The following is a 20,147-nucleotide window of genomic DNA, read 5'->3' as shown; positions in this document are numbered from 1 at the left end:
CGGTCGGCTGGCTTTCTATCCAAGGGGAGGGAAGGATAACTCATCTCGTGAAGAACTCTGCCCACTGTGCCGCTGTAGTCCAACAATTGATTTATTGCTACTTCATTTACTAATGGGCAGGGTGGTGGGGGATGATGTCGTTTCAGCTAACCCCAGGCTAGGCCAGGGTCTGCTTTAAAGAAGGGTTCTGTTGTGGCTCGCCAGCAGCCAGTGGAGCTTGCAGCAGATTCGGAGAGTGAGGAAGTTGGGGAGGAACCTGGGCCAATCCTAGAGTCTGGGGAAGGCTCAGACGAGGGCTCTGGGTCGGAGGCAGAGAGAGGGCCAGAGCCGTATACCAGTTATCGGCTGCCTTCAGAGTCAGACATCTGTGAAGCAGACGAACAGCTGGAGCCTGTTCCCAGTGTGTGCATGTGCAGAGTGGCCAGACGAAGGGAAGAGCTAAAGAACAGGGGGCGACTTAGGAGGAAGGCCACAGGTGGACGATGAATGGCCCCTCCCAGAGGAAATAAAAGAGGAGCGAAAGGGGAGTGGAGTTTGCAGGAGACAATTAGTTTGCTTAATTGGTTCGTGACCCTCCGAGACTCCTTGCCAAGTTTTGCAGATATCGGCCTGGCAGCTCTCCAAATATCTCACCAAGGCTGAAGGTTGACTCAGCCTTCCATCCTTCTTAGGTGGGTAAAATGAGGACCCAAATTGTTGGGGGCAAGAAGCTGACTCTGTGAACCACTTAGAGAGGGCTGTGAAGCATTGTGAATCGGTATTTAAGTCTAAGTGCTATTGCTACTCCCTCCTTCCTTCCTTCCCTCCTTCCTTCCCTCCTTCCTCATTCTCTTTCCTGGTGGCCCAGTGCGTATTGCAGGCTGACTCTGCCCACAGCCAAGAGTTTGATCCTGACCAGCTCCTAGTTGACTCAGCCTTCCGTCCTTCCGAGGTGGGTAAAACGAGGGCCCAGATTGTTGAAGGCAAGAGATGCTGACTCTGTAAACTGCTTAGAGAAGGCTGTAAAGCACAGTGAAGCGGTATATAAGTCTAAGGGCTACTGCTGTTACTATCTTGGGTGCAAATGTCATCTTAAAACCTACATTTGATTAGCCAGGAAGTTTCGTGTCCACTACAAGACATGGGGGAAAAAATCCCTGTTCCTTCTTCGCCTTTCCAGGATAGTTCCTGCCATCTTTCTCACTTGAGAAATTGCTAATCATACAGTTCAGGTAACTCCTGGATTCTGAGAGTCCCATGAGGGCGAACCTATGGGTTGTGCATGGAGGGCAGGGAGAGAATGCATGGGAACAGCATCCCCGCCCCCCCCCCCCAGCTTGTTTTTGGTCCAAGGAGGCTGTAGAGAGGCCTACTAGGGCCCTATGAAGCGGTATATAAGTCTAACTGCTATTGCTATTGCTATTGCATGCACATGCACAGCGGGAAGGGGGAGTATGGGGGGGGTCACATGTGCATGCACAGGGGAGTCAGATACGCGGGGTGGTGGTGTTGTGCGCTCATTGCATTTCAGCCCGCGACAACCAAAATCTTAGCCATCACTCTGATAGCCCTTTCGGACACCTTCACCCCCTCCCCATTTATAAACGAAAAGGCCACCGGTGGGGGGGAATTGTAAGAGATCCCCAGAAGTTCCTCTGCCTCCGTTGCCCCAGGCAGCTATCGGCGGAACCACAGCTGTCTGCGTAGTGAGCCAAGAGGGGGAACCCGAGTCACTCCTAGCGGAGGGCTAAGCACATTCCACGGTAATTGAATAATTAGTGTCAATGTTTAGCTCCGTCAGGCACGCCCTGCAGCCAGGCAGATTTCGCTGGCACCGGTTCAAGTCTCTACCGTTTTTTTCCCCGGGACCCCAAATTGCTATCCATGAAATGAGAATTTCACGAGCAGTTCTCGAGCGTCATTTTTCGGGTTCACCCACAATATGCAAATAGCTAACTCCAGGGTGCCCCCTTGAATAAGACCTACTCCAGTTTCCCTTGGGGAGGGAGGGAGGGAGGGAGGGAGGGAGGGAGGAGAGAGAGAGAGAGAGAGAGAGAGAGAGAGAGAGAGAGATTACAAAGTTGCCTTCCCAGAAAACTTTCAGAGACTGGAACATAAATGTCAAAAGGGCATTGAAAAGTTAAAACAGTGACGGTGAGTGAAGAGATGGCTTAATACAAGGGCCAATTTCCACCCACATAGTCCATCCCGATCTTTTGGCTCCCTTTTGCCATTTTTTTTCCTCCAGCAAAGCATCCTGGAACCACGCCGAAAGGTTTGGGGCCCATTCCCCCACCAAGATGTTAGTAGCAGCTAAGTAAGGCAGAAGTGGTGGGCTTCAAAGATTTTAGCAAAGGTTTCGCTGCCTGGTTGCTGGGTGGGCCTGGGCATGGTGGGCGTGGCCAACTCGGCCTCCTGCACCACAGCGGGAGAGGCGTTGCTGCAAGTTGTTCTTGTGGCAAGTTGTTCCACTGGTTAATTGTTCTCCTTGCCAGGAAATAGAACTAAGGAGGAATTTCTCTCCTTGATTAGTTTCCACCCGTTGCTGCTTCTCCTGCCTTCAGGTGCTTTGGAGAATAGCTTGACTCCCTCTTCTTTGGGGCAGCCCCTGAGATATTGGAAGACTGCTGTCATGTCTCCCCTAGTCCTTCTTTTCATTAAACTAGGCATACCCAGTTCCAGCAACAAAATTTCAGACAAAAGGAGGAATTGGAAGAAGGAAAATGTGGCAGGCAGCTCCCTCAACTCTATTTCTTTCTTCATAAAATTGTTGGAAGAACCCAACAGACAACTTTCCCCTTAAAATGAGGAGGGGGTTACAGCCTGGGAAAACAAGCAAAAAGGAGCAAATCAGCCGCTCTTCTGCTTAAAGAAAGCTGGGCTCCTGTGCCCCATCCACCCCCGAATTGTATCTGCCTGCCATAGGCTGGCAGTGCCCTTGGGAACTCTGGACGGCTGGCAACTGCCTGGCCCTCTTGGTGTCCCTAGCTTCCTTTGCTTGCAGCCAGCCTGTTGCCCAACAGCCCCAACAGCGACATGATTGATGGTTAAAATGATCGCTTCTGCCCTTGTGGTCGTATTATTTAATCCTCTTGGCCCGGCATGAATAATCCGGGGGATAAATGTGCCAGACTCTCTTTATCTTGGCAATCGTTGGCTTCAGCGCCAGAACAAGAGAGGGAGAGAGAGACCAGAGAGAGAGAGAGACAGACAGACAGACGACAGATGGAGATGAGAGAGAGAGGACAGAGAGACACAGACACACACATACACAGATGAGAGAGAGACAGACAGACACACACACACAGAGAGAGAGACAGACGGAGATGAGAGAGAGAGAGAGAGACAGAGAGACACAGAGAGAGAGAGAGAGAGAGAGAGACAGACGGAGATGAGAGGAGAGGAGCCAGAAGAGAGATGAGGAGAGAGCAGAGACAGAGATGTGAGAGAGACAGAGACAGACAGACAGACGGAGATGAGAGAGAGAGAGACAGAGAGAGGATGAGAGAGACAGAGAGACACACACACACACAGAGAAAGACACACACACAGAGATAAGAGAGAGAGAGAGACAGACGGAGATGAGAGAGAGAGAGAGAGATGAGAGAGACAGAGAGACACAGAGAGAGAGAGAGAGAGAGAGACAGACGGAGATGAGAGAGAGAGACAGAGAGAGATGAGAGAGACAGAGACAGAGAGATGAGAGAGACAGAGACAGACAGACAGACAGAGATGAGAGAGAGAGAGACAGAGAGAGATGAGAGAGGCAGAGAGACACACACCACAGAGAGAGAAAGACACACACAGAGAGATAAGAGAGAGGAGAGAGACAGAAAGATATGAGAAAGTCAGAGAGAGACAGATACGAGAAAGACAGAGAGAGAGACACACAGAGAGAGACAGAGAGCGATATGAGAAAGACAGAGACAGAGACAGAGACGAGACACACACACAGACACACACAGAGAGGACACACACACACACAGAGACAGAGAGATATGAGAAAGTCAGAGAGAGAGAGAGATGAGAGAGAGAGATATATATATATGAGAAAGACAGAGAGAGAGAGAGATGGAGAGAGAGACACACACACAGAGTGAGACACAGAGAGAAACAGAGAGAGAGAGATACAGAGAGATGAGAAACAGAGAGAGATGACAGACACTGAGGAGAGGAAGAGAGCGGGGGGAGGAAGAGAGAGACAGAGACACAGGAGAGAGACAGAGAGAGAGAGACGAGAAACACAGAGAGATGACAAACAGAGAGTCAGAGAGAAGAGGAAGAGAGAGGGAGAAGGGAAAAAATCCCACTCTAAGTCAATTTAGATAAGCCCAAGAGGGAGGCTCTTTTAGCCAATCGTTATAGTCTGGCCAGTGTGTTTTTCTTCTTTGGATTGCGGGGTAGGGAAGAAAACTTTTATTTTTAATACTCGTGCCTCTCAATAACTCGTCTCCACTTAGACTAGCCTCCCAAGAACTATTCTTCCTGGACTCCAATCCCATCATCATCCTTCAATGTTGACATGCTGGCTAAAGCTTGTGGAGGCTGGAATTCACCCTCATGTGGAAGGCCACAAGCCAAAACCTTGCTTTCTCCTTGCAACGGAGGATACATACCCAAGTGCAAAATAAATAAAATTAGGCCCTTTTTCTATCGCTAAACTTCCTTCTCCGGTCATTGGCTCACAGCGTCTTTTAAGCTGCTTCCTGACAAGCAACCTCTTAGGTAAAATTCGGCCTCTGATCTAGGAAAAATCACGCTGTTGTCGTAAAACTACACTCTTCCAATCAGTTTGACCCACAACTCTTAAGTACAGTAGACACAATTGCCTTTCATGGCTGTCTAAAGGGGAAACCGTCCCGCCTTTCCCTCCGGGAGGTTAATTACTTCCCAATCCTACCCCAGTTAGTTAATTAACCAACCGGGGGATAATTACCTAGTTCTGTGCACAGACAACCACAGCTTAGCAATAAATGGCATTTTTAAGTATTTTGAAACTGCTTGTCAGGACAAAGCACCTATTAGGGGGGGTTTGAAAGACTGCTGCTATTGTGATCGCACCCCTTGGAGCTGGGAGGTATTATCCGTTTGGTTCCATGCCGGCCAAGAGACACAGCACCTGCGAGTTGCGTGGGGACCACCACATCCTTTGCAATTTGGCAATCGTCGAGTTGCCGTTCAATGAAACGGAGGCGGCGATTCGAACGGAGGACGGGAAACTTTCCTTATCATTCTGGTTCTCTGGCAAGATGGAGCATCCGGTGGTAGAGCTTCTCCCCACATCTCCAATTAAGAAGTTCAGGTTGCAAACTCCCCCAAAAACCAAACAGGGGTGTGTGTGATCTTTTGTGGGCTGGGAATCTGGAACTGTGTGTGTGTGGGTTTTTTTTAGCAATAGCACTTAGACAAACATACTGTTTTACGGTGCTTCACAGCCCTCTCTAAGCAGTTTACAGAGTCAGACTTTTGCCCCCCAACAATCTGGGTCCTCATTTGACCCACCTCGGAAGGACGGAAGGCTGAGTCAACCTTGAGCCAGTCGGTCAGGATTGAACTGCTGCCAGTGGGCAAAGTTAGCCTGCAATACTGCATTCTAACCACTAGGGAGGGAGGAAGATAGCAATAGCACTTGGACTTATATACTGCTTCACAGTGCTTTTACAGCCCTCTCTAAGCAGTTTACAGAGTCAGCCTTTTGCCCCCCCCCCCAACAATCTGGGTCCTCATTGACCCACCTCGAAAGGACGGAAGGCTGAGTCAACCTTGAGCCTGGTGAGATTCGAACTGCCGAACTTCAGCTAGCAGTCAGCTGAAGTAGCCTGCAGTAGTGCACCTCTAACCACTGTGTCACCTCGGTTCTTTTTTCGTTTTTGAGTGGCTTTTTCCCCCCCTCCCATGTCATAACCAGGATAGATTAAGATCACAAGTGCAAGTCACAAGTGAGCTACAGGTTGTTGTGGCCTGTCAGCCAGCAGTCCCTCCGACAGCCGACTCAGAGGAGGAGGTGTGGGAGTCAGGACCAGCATCAAGGCAATTTGAGAGCTCCGAAGGAGAAGAGGGGAATGGAGCTGTCAGACAGAAGCGGAGCCTGGGCTGTCCGTCAGCACTCAATGGAGAATCCACAGCCCCCAGGTCTGGAGGTGGCTGATGAGGAAGAGGAGGAACAGCTGGGTCCAGTGCCTGACATGTGAATGCGCAGAAGGCAGAGGAGAGAAGAGCAGTGGAAATCAATGGTGCCGGTCCTTGGGATGGAAGAAGCCTCACCCTAGCTCTGGGATAAAAGGCAAGGAGCGGAGATGAATAGATGTGGCAGACAAGTATTGATCCTCCTGCCGGTCAGCCCCTGTGTGTGTGAGAGAGTGTCAGGGTTCCAAATAGCATCCAAAAGTAAATTGGAGTCCGAGGCAAAAGATTCCTCAAAGTTCCAATTTATTAAGAGAGCCATCTTGGCACATCTGGGAAAACCCGAAATCTGAAAGCTTCCTGGTTTTCCCCACCTAGTTGGAAGTTCAAGATCTTTCCCCCACACCCACAAGTCCACTGCATGGTCCAATCTCCCACTGCCACGCTGGCAGCTTCCACCCATCCAGTTCCGGTCAGGTGCAGAGGTGCAAAGACAAAGGATGACCTTGGCTTTCTAGAAAGAATGTTGTTATGGCTACCTATCATCTAACTCCATTTTTCTCTGGGGCTGCTGGCGCGTCTAATAAGGGAACACTTAGTTAATTACAGAGGGTTTGTTGTGTTTGGGAGCCCGGTTCAAAAACACAGGTGCTCCTTGTCTCAGCATCATTTTGGCCATTCAAAATAACAACGGCGCAGGGAAAAAAGTGACTTCTGACCATTTTTCACACTTACGGCCATTGCAGCCTCGCCGGGGTCACGTGATCAAAATGTGGACGCTCGACAACCGGCTGATGACAGTTGCAGCATCCCAGCCAGGGTTGCGTGATCCCCACTTAGCAATAGCAATAGCAGTTAGACTTATATACCGCTTCATAGGGCTTTCAGCCCTCTCTAAGCGGTTTACAGAGTCAGCATATTGCCCCCAACAACAATCCGGGTCCTCATTTTACCCACCTCGGAAGGATGGAAGGCTGAGTCAACCCTGAGCCGGTGAGATTTGAACCGCTGAACTGCTGATCTAGCAGTCAGCTGAAGTAGCCTGCAGTGCTGCATTTAACCACTGCGCCACCTTGGCTCCTAGCAAGCAAAGTTGAAGGGAAAGCTTAAGCATCCGTGTTACTCCTAACAACTGTTAGTGTTAGTACCACTGCTGAAAGTCAGGCTCAAAATCAATGAAAGACTTCTTTGGTGTATATATGAATGTGGATGGGGTTTGCAATGGGTTCTTCCAGAAGGTTAACTGGAGCACCCGCGTGGCATGATAATTTTTTTTTTTTAAAGCCTCAGTGATCTATGCAAATTGTCCAGAAATCCTTCCCCCTTTATGGTCTTAACTGCAGGATTAGCTTCAGGAATGGAAAACTATCTTTAGGCAAGAAAAACATTTAGGCAAGAAAAATAAATGTACTAGGTACAGTATAGGTGGTACCTTGCTCAATAGCAGTAACTGTGAGAGGGAATCTTGGAGTCCTAGTGGACAATCATTTAAATAGGAGCCAGCCGTGTGCAGCAGCTGCCAAAAAAGCCACACAGTTCTAGGCTGCATCAACAGAGGGACAGAATCAAGATCACGTGAAGCGTTGATCCCACTTTATAAGGCCTTGATAAGGCCACACCTGGAATCCAGCATCCAGTTTTGGTTGCCACGATGTAGAAAGATGTGGAGACTCTGGAAAGAGTGCAGAGAAGAGCAGCAAAGAGGATTAGGGGACTGGAAGCTAAAAAATATGAAGAACAGTTGCAGGAACTGGGTACGTCTAGTCTGATGAAAAGGAGGACTAGGGGAGACATGATAGCTGTCTTCCAATATTTCAGGGGCTGCTCAAAGAAGAGGGAGTCAAGCTCTTCTCCAAAGCACCTGAGGGCAGGACAAGAAGCAATGGGTGGAAATGAATCAAGGAGAGAAGCAACTTAGAACTAAGGAGAAATTCCCAACAGTGAGAACAATTAGCTAGTGGAACAACTTGCCTCCAGAAGTTGTGATTGCTGCAACACTGGAAGTTTTTAAGAAGACATTGGATATCCATTTCTCTGAAGTGGTGTTGGGTTTGCTGTCTGAGCAGGGGGTTGGACTAGAAAGACCCCTAAGGTCTCTTCCAACTCTGTTATTCTATTCTATTCTATTCTATTCTATTCTATTCTATTCTATTCTATTCTACACTACTCTACTCTACTCTACTCTATTCCTCATTCTGTTCTGTTCTGTTCTACTCTACTCTATTCTATTCAACCGGGGGGGGGGGAATCCTCTCGAATCTTACCACCTGCTTCAGGGAGGACGGTTTTCTCCTCACCGCTTGACGTTCAGAGGTAGACTGCCTCTGACCATGGATATCCGTTGCATTTAGCAAGCCCTCACCAGACAGATCCAATCTAAGGCCCTATTTAAACTTTGTCTACCTTTAATGTAAGTTCGTTCTTAGTTAAACCCATAAGTCGCCTTGGAAAGTTGGAATAAGGAACGGAAATAAAATAATAGGAGTCTTCCTTTGAGGGCCTCCAGCTGCTCCGTGAAAACTTTCCTTTTTAGGAAGGATTGGAACTTTCAGAGGCACGGTTGAATCCCCGCGAGTTCTTTTTGATTGATTTATTTTTCTCCCCCTCCTGCTTCCATCTCCCCCTCCGCTTCATGATGGACTTATCCATGGTTCCTTTTCTGCAATTATTAAGGGGATAATTTCCCTCCTGGATGAGTACATTGGGGAAGACTCTCTTCCCAGCCAGGTTTAGACCCTGAAATGCTGGCTAATGATTTCTCTAGGCTTGACTGCTGCTAGTTTGTCTTAGCTTCCTTTCGCTGTGGCTTCCATAGAGTTGTGGGGAACGGATGACTGGGTTAGGCAAAAGCAAGTTGCAAGTCAAGGAAACAAGTGGTGGGAGTGAAGGAAAATAGTTCACGTAAAACTGAAGGGAGCCCCTAGACATGGATGCAAAGAAGCACTGCTGTCTGCTCTGGGTGTTGTTGTTGTTGTTGTTGTTATTGTTTTTTTGGGCAGCTTAGTGTTTAGGAGGGGCTGCCAGAAAAAGGTGGCCAAGTTACTTCTCCCTTTTGCACTCTTACACAACCTTGAGGGCTTGTAATGTTAGAAGTCTCCCTCCCACCCTTCACCTCTCCCACCCTGAGTTAATCCCACTTCTTCTAAAACGCCATCGCTTCCATTCTCAACCTGCCTTTTTCTTCCTAACCTCCATCCCTTCCATTCTCAACCTGCCTTTTTCTTCCAAACCTCCATCCCTTCCATTCTCAACCTGCCTTTTTCTTCCAAACCTCCATCCCTTCCATTGTCAACCTGCCTTTTTCTTCCTAACCTCCATCCCTTCCATTCTCAACCTGCCTTTTCGGATGGTTTGGATTCCCTCTCCCCATCAAACCCAAGAAGTATGGAGTTTGTAGTCCAGAGGACTGGCATTGCAGCCTGGTCTATGTGGGCTGGGACCAGTGGAATTCCCCCTTACCCAGAGAGTTGCCCCCGTGGATGTGCCAATAGTATAGGGACAGAGATAGGATAGGGATAAGGATAGAATAGGGATGAAGATAGAATAGAATAGAATGTAGTATAGACAGAATAGAATAGAATAGAATAGAGGGCAGAAGAGAAGAGAGAATAAAATAGGCAATAGAAGAGAGAGGAGAAAATAGAAAATAGAAGGGAAAATAGAATAAAGAGATGAGAAGAGAAGAGAATAAAATAGAAAATAGAAGAGAGAATAAAATAGAAATAGAAGAGAAAATAGAAGAGAGAATAAAAGAAAATGTAGAATAGGATAGGATAGGATACAAAGGATAAGGGTAGAATTAGAATGGAGTGGAATAGAATAGAATAGAATAGAATAGCTTTATTGGCTATCTTCCCCAACAACGTTGGCAAAAGGAGAGAGTCATAGACATTATAATTTCCCCTCTCCCTCCGCCTCCTTCTTTAGTTTCTGGATCATGACGAGATCTCTCCAAAAGTTATGACGAGATTGTTTGGATTGATCAGAGCCATTTCCCTTGTCCCCCATTTCCAACCCGACAGATTATCATGGGTGGGGGGGAAGCCTACAAGCAAGGTATGATGGGAGGTCTTGCCAATGTCAGATAACCCACCTTTGATAACAGAAGCTCCCTTTCCCAGCCTCCGAGCTAACCGTTCACCCTACAATACCAGCTGAAACCAGAGGAATCCTCCCCCTATCGCCAGAGTGAATGTCATCAAACCAGCCGTCCCAATTCCATCCCAAAACCATGGCTCCATTTGGCTGGCGTGGCTCTCTTTTTAGGAGGATTGGAAAAGTCTTGGGAATCCCAACCCCTTGTCTCATCAAATTGGGGGGGGGGGCATGCAATTTGGGAAAAGCGAATCCAGCCCAATTTGCTTGGATTCCCAAACTCCCTTACCTTGGCGTGTCCATTCAATTCTTCGCTGTTGGACAGAGTGGTGTTGGGAAGGGCCCCTGTGTATTGGTTCGGATCCTTGGGTTTCTTCCGTGGCTCTCTCTTGGCCGCCGTCACCCGTGGGAAACTTGGGGATTCCTGGCAGATCAGCATCGCCAGCACCAACCAGCCCCAGTAACGTCGCCTCTCTTTGGGGGACATCATCATCATCATCTCCAAGCCAGAGGAGAAGCAACCGTCTTTCAAGACGGAAATCAGAAACGGGTCAGACTTGGGATGCTGCGTTGGTCTCTTCTTCCGTAAACTGGCTCGGCTCCTAATCACCCCGAGAGAATCCCATTCGCAAGCAACACAGAATCATCGCCAGCCGTTTTTCTGTCTTCAGATAGATGGCCTGCTTAAACCACCGGCCCACGTTGAGAAGTCACTCCCCTCTGCCAGCAGCCTTCTCAAAACAAAAAAAAACTTGAGCTCTTCCCTGCCAACCTCAAACCGGCATCCCCCGTGTCATTCCTCGTCTTCTTCCCCTTTTGGGCCAAAAAAAAAATAAAAAATGTCCGAAGTGTCAAAAGTTGCAAGAACCCCTTCGAAACGGGGGCAGACCCAAAGGTGAAGAATCAGGTGCAGGAGATGGGGAAGGGGGAATCTGGACTCCTGCTCGTCTTTTTGATGTCACGCCTGCAGATGTCCAAAGCTGTCTGCTCAAATCTACCCATATATCAGAAATTTGGCAGAGTTGCTTGCTTTAAAAAAGAAAAATCGCATTTCTGCATGGGCCAGGTCCCTGATCTTAAAAACTCCACAATTTCCCACTTATCAAAGAAAAGAAAAAAAGCAAGAAAAAAAACCCTCAAATCCTTCCTGAATTTTTCTGCCCCCTAAGATACAACCTGACAACCATCGCTTTCTCCTTCCACCAACTTTTCTCCTGAATCTTCTCTCTCTCCCTGTCCCCCCCCCACCAAGAGGAATGTCCCACTGCCCCTGTCTCTTAAGCGGAGCCTTTGGCAAGGCAGGTTCTCCAAATCTCCAGCTCCTTGTGTCTTTGCCTGCCAGCTGCAGGCTGGCAGAAACCTCCCTGGAGTAATACCTCCCCGTGAATAAATACAATTTTTCTGCGGGAGAGTTTTGCATCAACTTGAAAGGAAGGGGAGTGAAAAAGAGGAGAAGGAGAGGAGGGGGGAGGAAGGGAGGGTAATTTGTATGGAGAGGGAGGAACCACATTCTAAAGAGCTGTCGAGGCTGGTCTCTTCGCATTCCTATTAAGGGGAGACTGTCGGGAGAAGCAGGCTCTTCCCCTGTGCCAAAGATGTTTAAATCAGAAATAAACTTCTTTCCCCTGACTGTGTCTTGTTTAGCCTTTTGCAGATCCTCTTTCTTTTCCATCTCGCAAAATCGTCTCTATTTAGCCGAGGCAGATATATATATATTACGTGCCTGTTGGACTTACAAACCATGGCTTCTCGCTTTTACAGGTGCTCCTGTTGCATTTACAGAATCGTAAAATGCAACGCAGCCTCCGGTTTTCATCCTTGGAGAGGACCCACCAGCAAAAGGTAGGCTAGGCTGGCGAAAAGCCCCACAGTGGGTTTCCCAGCCAAGAAAGTACTTGAACCTGGAAGTCTGCAATCTTAGCCTTTTGCCCTAAGCCCTGATTCACACCAGCAATCCAGTGCTGTTGTCCTTCATCTTACAGCATGTAGGTAATAATATTGAAGGCTTCCAGGCTAAGAGCCAACAATTTATTTCTTGGGGCAGTTAGTCAACGATTGGAAAGCCCCACTATCAAGGTAAGCTAGGCTGGCAAAAAGTCCCACAGCAGGTTTCCCAGCCAAGGAAACACTTAAACCTAGATGACTGCAATCTTAGCCTTTTGCCCTAAGCCCTGATTCACACCAGCAATCCACTGCTGTTGTCTTTCATCTTACAGCTTGGATGTCTGCAATCTTAGTGTCACGTTCCGGCGTTCACATTGAATACAAACAGAGAGTCAGTTTGTTTGGTGAAAAACTTTATCTTTATCTAATATTACGTGATAACCAGCACTAAATGACAATGATACAAAGGTAAGCAAATCCAAGTCAGTTCTAATCAAGTTAACACCATCACTCATGTATATACCATTACCCCACCCAGCTCCACCCACAACTCCACCCAGATGACACCCACCCACCATCATCAATCCCCATGACCCACACCCTCAGCCACACCCCGACTCAGTATCATCATAGCCTCCTTCCTGGGTAGCCGCATCCAAGCAGAAGAGTTACGTCAGAGTAGGCAGTTGCACCCAAGTAGAATAGTTACTTCCGAGGAGGCAGTTGCACCCAAGTAGAAGAGTTACTCTGCAGAGTAGTCAGGGAAGCCTTGCAGAGCCACATGCAGCTACAGGCTCCGCCGACATCAGAGAGTCAACCTCAACGTGGCAGCGTTGGTGGCGTGTAAGCATTGCTGAGCGGGCGTGGTGATGGACGGGATCCCTCCTGAATGGCAGCCCAAGGGCTGACATGCCGCCCCCTACCACTGGAGAGGACTCTGGAAGACAAAAGGCGCTATTAGCGGTATCCTCTATAGATTTATCAGAGTATCGACGGTGGAACCAGGCAATCAGGCATGGTGCGTGCACCTCAGATAACCTCACCCACGATGCGTCTGTAAACGGGTATCCCTTCCAAACTACTAAACACTGTAAAGTACTATGACGGCGATGGGAGTCAACTATCTGTTTGATTTCATAATGGCGTTCACCAATCAACCTGCACCGGAGACGTGGTGTTGGAAGATTATGCAGCCCAGTGATGATCACTGGTTTGAGTAAACTGCTGTGAAACACCGGGTGGGTTTTCCCCAACAGGGGAGGCAGCTTTAGTTACACCGTGACGGGATTAATTACTCTGATGATTGGGAATGGACCTATGAACTTGGGACCCAGCTTACGGCAGGGCACTTTAAGGTGTATCTACTTGGTAGATAAAAATACCTTATCCCCGACCCAAAACATTGGTTGTGGACTGCGTTTCTTGTGGGCGTGTCTCTTGTACGCGTCTGCTGCAACCCGTAATGCTTTTCGGACATTTTCCCACACTGGATGCATGTAGTCTATCCATTCCTTTATGGTTCCGTGATGAGCAGTGGCTTGAGGACATTCAGATATAGCCATGAAATCAAACCCATTCACAATACAGTAGGGGGTATACCCAGTACTACTATGTACCGCATTGTGAAACTTCAGCAAATGGCAGTAGACGCGCCCAGTCAGTTTGCTGGTAGTGCACATAACAACGGTGATACCTTTCCACTGCAGCATTAGCCCTCTCTGCTGTGCCATTGGTAGCCAGATGGAACGCAGAACTCAAACCCTGAGAGAACCCCACCCTCCTCAGGAAGCTGCGCCAAAATTGAGCAGTAAACTGTACCCCACGATCTGAAATTATGCATTTAGGTACACCATGGAAATGGTAAATATGTACTAGGAATAGTTTGGCCAATTTTTTAGCTGACGGGAGCCCTGGATAGGCAATGAAATGAGACTGCTTCGAGAACAAATCAACTACCGTCCAGATAACAGTATTCCCCCTGTTCTCCGGCATCTCCACAATGAAATCCATCGCTATGTCTTCCCAGGACTGAGTGGGCTTTGCTACTTTGCCCATTGCTTCCAGACTAAGAGGCAACAACTCACTCGTATTTCTTGGTTGAAGCTACTCAATGAGGTATTAAAGCTTGCAAGGTAAAGTCCATCCACATATCCACCGGAAAAGCATTCCGTCTGGCTGATGAAGCACCACTGTGGTAGGGAGTAAGCAGGAATGAGAGCATTCGTAGAAAGCTATGCAGGTACTCCTTGACTTACAACCAAAGTTACGACGGTGCTAAAAAAAAGTGACTTAGGACCAGTTTCCACATTTAGGACTGCTCCAGCATCCCCATAGTCATGTGATCAAAATCCGGGCGCTTGGAAACGGGAATGTATTTGTGACGGTTGCAAAAGAGGTCATAAAACGAGGCACTGAACAACTGCCTCACTTAGCAACTGACATTTTGGGCTCAGTTGTGGTAAGTCAAGGACTTACCTGTACTTTAAAACAGAGACATTACCCTGCCAACACAAGTGTGTCTAGTCAAGGCGATGGTTTTCCCAGTTGCAATGGATGGCTATGAAAGCTGGACCGTAAGGAAGGCTGAGCGCCAAAGAATGGAGGTCTTTGAACTCGGGTGCTTGAGAAGAAGACTCCTGCATTGAGTCCCTTGGACTGCAAGGCCATCCAACTGGTCAGTCCTAGAGGAGGTCAACCCTGACTGCTCTTTAGAAGGCCAAATCCTGAAGAGGAAACTCAAAGACTTTGGCCACCTAGTGAGAAGGAAGAAGGACTCCCTGGAGAAGAGCCTCATGCTGGGAACAATGGAGGGCAAGAGAAGAAGGGGACGACAGAGAATGAGGTGGCTGGATGGAGTCACCCAAGCAGTCGGCGTGAGCTTCAATGGACTCCAGAGGATGGGAGAGGACAGGAAGGCCTGGAGGAACGTTGTCAATGGGGTCACGATGGGTCGACTAACAACAACAATAATCTTCTTTCTATCTATCTATCTATCTATCTATCTATCTATCTATCTATCTATCTATCTATCTATCTATCTATCATCTATCTATCTATCTATCTATCATCTATCTACCTTGCGAGTCCCTTGGACTGCAAGGCCATCCAACTGGTCAGCCCTAGAGGAGATCCACCCTGACTGCTCTTTAGAAGGCCAGATCCTGAAGAGGAAACTCAAATACTTTGGCCACCTGATGAGAAGGAAGAAGGACTCACTGGAGAAGAGCCTCATGCTGGGAACGATGGAGGGCAAAAGAAGAAAGGGACGGCAGAGAAGGAGGTGGCTGGATGGAGTCATAAAAGCAATCGGTGTGAGCTTAAATGGACTCCCGAGGATGGTAGAGGACAGGAAGGCCCGGAGGAACACGGTCTATGGGGTCGCGATGGGTCGGACACAACTTTGCAACTAACAACAAGCTGTGCTTTAAATTAGTATTTTTTCCCCCAATGTGGGCAGCCCAATAAATCTTAGTATCTTGATACTCCAAATACATCTTGAAGTCCAGTGGCTTCACCATCACTGCAGGCTGTGGTCTCCCTCTGTTTTTTTCCTCACCTTGTAGAAAACCATTCCAGCAAATGCTGTCAGATAAAAACCAAAGCTGGTACATGTATGGTCCTCAACTTACAACAGTTCATTGACCATTCAGTGTTACAACGGGAGCTCACTCGATTAGGTGGCGCTAGGGATTCGAACCGCCGAATTGCCGACTTTTTTCGACAAGCTCAGCATCCCTCTTACTTAGAAAGCCAGGCCTAAACCATGGTAGTTCCTTCACTGCAACTCAAGAGCAAAATCAGAGATTCGTAGACTTAAAAATATTTAAGGGGCTGAGGAAAGGGAATATTAAGTGTAAAAAACATACCGAAAAATCCTCTTTTTCTTGGCTGCTACCAATCATCTGGCAGTTTATCACCTAGGCAACGCTGCAAACTTTCATCCTTAGCCAGAGTTGTAGCATGCTGGCTTGTACATTTTAATTATTTATCAAGTCTTTAGTTAATTGGCTGCTTTTATCAACACATTTTTTTTAAAGCCTCAGGATTACCACTAATTGTGTTTGCTGTTAAGTGGGCTGGTTTTAATTAGCATGTTGCATTTTTTTAAAAAAATAATAATTGTAAAGATTTGTGTTTACTGCTGGCCTCCGATGTTATTTCATTGCCTTTTGCATCGTTTGCTTGCAACAGCCGAGTCGAAAGTAATTCGATCTGTTTCTTCCATGTTTAGATTAACAGTTGGAAGGGATCTTGTAGGTCATCTAGTCCAACCCCCCAGTAAAGTAGGAGACCCTACACCATTTCTGACAAATGGCAGTCCAATCTCTTCTTGAAAGCCTCCAGGGATGAAGCTCCCACAACTTCTGAAGGCAACTTCTGTTGCATGGGTTGATTGTTCTCACTGTAAGATTTTTTCCCCTTATTTCCAGGTTGAATCTCTCCTTGGTCAGTTTCCATCCATTATTCCTTGTCGGGCCTTCAGGCGCTTTGGAAAATACCTTCACCCCCCCCTCTGTGGCAGCCCCTCAGATATTGGAAGACTGCTATCCTGTCTGCCCTAGTCCTTCTCTTCACTAGACTAGCCAGGCCCAGTTCCTGCAACCGTTCCTTATATATTTTAGTCTCCAGTCCCCTAATCATCCTGGTTGCTCTTCTCTGCACTTTTTCTAGAGTCTCCACATCTTTTTTATAGTGCGGTTCTTACTTTTAGGTTGCCCCTCCTTGATTAGTTTCCATCCATTATTCCTCGTCTGGCCTTTGGGTGCTTTGGAGAATAGCTTGACTGCCTCTTCTTTGGGGCAGCCCCTGAGATATTGGAAGACTGCTATCATGTCTCCCCTAGTCCTTCTTTTCCTTAAACTAGACATACCCAGTTCCTGCAACCGTTCTTCATATGTTTTAGCCTCCAGTCCCTTAATCCTCTTGGTTGATCTTCTCTGCCCTCTTTCTAGAGTCTCAGTATCTTTTTATAGTGTGATGACAAAAACTGGATGCAATACTCTTACTAAGGCCTTACTAAGGCTTTACAGAGGTTGCGTACTTGATTTCAGAAATCTCCAAAGATTGGATTGTTAGTTCCTCTAACCCCTCCATACCTTTGAACTTAAGCTGTCTACCGTGAACCTTACACATTTCTTAAGAGGTCCCTAACGGGGCGTCCATGAGCGCACCAGCATGCCTACCGTCCCTGTCCTACTGTCCCCATTGATATGTATTCTTTTTATGTGTTGAGGGCTGTGTTTTGCTTATTTATAGCCATTTATTTATGCCATTTTTTCATGTCTTTTCCTACTTGTTGACTAAAATAAGTACAATAAATAAATAAATAGATTTCATCTTCCATTCTATCAAGGCCGTTCAGAAGATGGTTTCAGAGGTTTTCATTTTGCGGGTTTTGCGCGCAGAATAGAGCTATCTGAAGCTAGGGGGGGGGAAAGGGGGGGAAATGGCAAACTACGACATCTTTATTTTAAAAATAAAATGTTTTTTTTTTCCCAATTGGAAGAGGAGGGCCTGTTTGGCACCGTCTCCCGTGTTTTGCGATGTTGTGCGCTCAATCTGAAGGGGGTGGGGGAGGGAGAAGAGGATAAGCAAGGAAGCCAGGAAAAACCAAGTGAGAAAACAAGAGTAGAACGCAACCACAAGAAAAGATTCGCCTTCGCCAAGCTCTGCAAAAACTGTCTGGGTTGCTGAGCTGCCATATGACAGATTGTCCTATTAACATGTCATCAAGTGATCGTTCCCCCCACCCCACACTCCCCTCCCAGATTCGCAGCCTGTCTGCAGCTAACCCCGAGTGGGGCTCGAGACGCCAAAGCAAGTTAAATATTATTAACAAAGAATGGTTGCCAGCATAGTTTGCGAGGAATGCAAGATAGTTTTTATTTTTGGGGAAGGGGAGGGGAAGAGAAGGGGAAAAAAAGATACGGCGTGAAGAGAGATGGGCTGTTTTAACTTATTTCGTCATTCGAGGAAGATTCTGTCTCTTTTAAAGTGGTTCCTGGAGTTTGGGGTCAATGCAATCGATGTGGTTTTTTTAAACCGACAAGCTTGATTTTGAATGGATCGAATGGATACCCCGTTTCCCCGAAAATAAGACCTCCCCCCAGATAATAAGAGCAATCCGGCTCATTTGAAGATTTCAACGATACGCCTATAACAACAATGGTGTTGTTCTCAATGATGAAAAAAGTAAGGTTCTACATTTAGGCAAGAAAAACAAAATGCACAGCTACACTATATGTGGTACCTTGCTCAATAGTAATAACTGTGAGAGGGATCTTGGAATCCTAGTGGACAACCGTTTAAATAGGAGCCAGCCGTGTGCAGCAGCTGCCAAAAAAGCCAACACAGTTCTAGGCTGCATCAACAGAGGGAGAGAATCAAGATCACGGGAAGTGTTGATACCACTTTATAAGGCCTTGGGAAGGCCACACTTGGAATACGGCGTCCAGTTTTGGTCTCCATGATGTAGAAAAGATGTGGAGACTCTGGAAAAAGTGCAGAGAAGAGCAGCAAAGAGGATTAGGGGACTGGAGGCTAAAACATATGAAGAACGGTTGCAGGAACTGGGTATGTCTAGTTGAATGAAAAAGGAACAGGGGAGACATGATAGCAGTGTTCCAATATCTCAGGGGTTGCCCCAAAGAAGAGGGAGTCAAGCTATTCTCCAAAGCAGCTGAGGGCAGGACAAGAATGGGTGGAAACTAATCAAGGAGAGAAGCGACTTAGAACTGAGGAGAAATTTCCTGACAGAACAATTAACCAGGGGAACAACTTGCCTCCAGAAGTTGTGAAGTTCCAACACTGGAAGTTTTTAAGATGTTGGATAACCCTTTGTTTGAAATGGTATAGGGTTTCTTATCTAGGCAGGGGGTTAGAATAGAACTTCCAAGGTCCCTTCCAATTCTGTTATTCTATTCTATTCTAACAGAAAAGAAAGGGAGGGAGGAGAGGCAGGTGGAAGGGAGAGAAAGAGAAGGAAGAGGGTAGGAAGGGGAAGAATAGGGAGAAGGAAGGGAGAAGAAGAGAAGGAAGGAAGTAGAGGAGGGAGGGAGGGAGAAAAGAAAGGGAAAAGGTGTTGTTAAAACAGGTGGATGGGATGGTAAATAAAGCAACCCAAACTGTATATAACAACCTTTTAAAAGTTGTTAAAATAATAAGGCCAAGCGCTTATTTCGGGAGTCAAAGAAAATAAGACCCCGTCTTATTTTCGGGCATACCACTCTAGTCGGAGATGTCCTCGCCCGTCTTCTCTCTGAATTATTTCTGTAAATTGATGTCTTAATCCCGGGGCCAGAAATAGAGCAAGCATCTGGTTAGCAATTGGATAGACCACCAGGAAATTCCCCAGGTTGCATTCACATGGTCACCAATGGAATTTTTCCTGAAAAGTTTTCACTTTTCCTGAAAACGTGATTTTTAAAGACTGGTTTTCCCTCACATTTGTCCTTTTTTTTTTTTTGGTGGCAGCTTTCAAATTCTGGGCCTGCGGGATTAGGGTTCCTCTAGGTGGGTCCCCCCCCCTTATTTTACAGACCAGAAACTAGAGAGGATGTGTGACCAAGATTCGACTCAATTCATCCCCAATAAACAACTTAAGACAAGAACATGGCTTATCTGCTATTTGTCTGAACGTTGGTGACATAGTGACACCTGCTGGTTAAACGATGACATTACCGTAATTACCTGTATCCAATGTGTATTAGCCAGGTGAAGGGTGGCACATGTAGGGAAAGAAGCAAGGGTGAAATCCTGCCGGTTCGGCAGAACTGGTCGGGACGATTGTCCTTGGTTCGGCGAACCAGTAAGTGCTGAGCAATCATCGGGAGCTTTTTTTTTCCCCTTCACTTTTTAAAGCATTTTTTTTTCCTGCCTATTCGCTGGAATCGGTAGGAAAAAATGCTTTGGGCCACACCCACCCGGTCACATGACACCCTCCACACATCAAGCCACGCCCACAGAACCGGTGGCAAAAAAAAAAAAAGATTTCACCATTGGAAAGAAGTCACTGGCTTCTCTATATCTCGGGGTCATTTCTTCATCTTTTTCTCCCCCTCTTATTT

The 20,147-nt window shown here is 47.1% G+C and overlaps 1 protein-coding gene across 1 annotated transcript in view; it reads right to left on the bottom strand.

Moving 5' to 3' along the window:
• C1QTNF12 (C1q and TNF related 12) overlaps positions 1-11,494 on the bottom strand; it is a 33,039-nt gene extending 21,545 nt beyond the window's left edge. The window contains 1 exon segment of the mRNA XM_032232146.1: positions 10,487-11,494. Within this exon segment, the coding sequence (XP_032088037.1) occupies positions 10,487-10,696 (210 nt within the window). The 5' untranslated portion in view covers positions 10,697-11,494.
• Between the last annotated feature and the right edge of the window lie 8,653 nt (positions 11,495-20,147).

The sequence above is a fragment of the Thamnophis elegans genome, chromosome 15, assembly GCF_009769535.1.
Source record: "Thamnophis elegans isolate rThaEle1 chromosome 15, rThaEle1.pri, whole genome shotgun sequence".
NCBI lineage: Eukaryota > Metazoa > Chordata > Lepidosauria > Squamata > Colubridae > Thamnophis > Thamnophis elegans.
The sequence above is the reverse complement of the archived record's forward strand: the minus strand, read 5'-3'. Positions and strand labels throughout refer to the sequence as shown.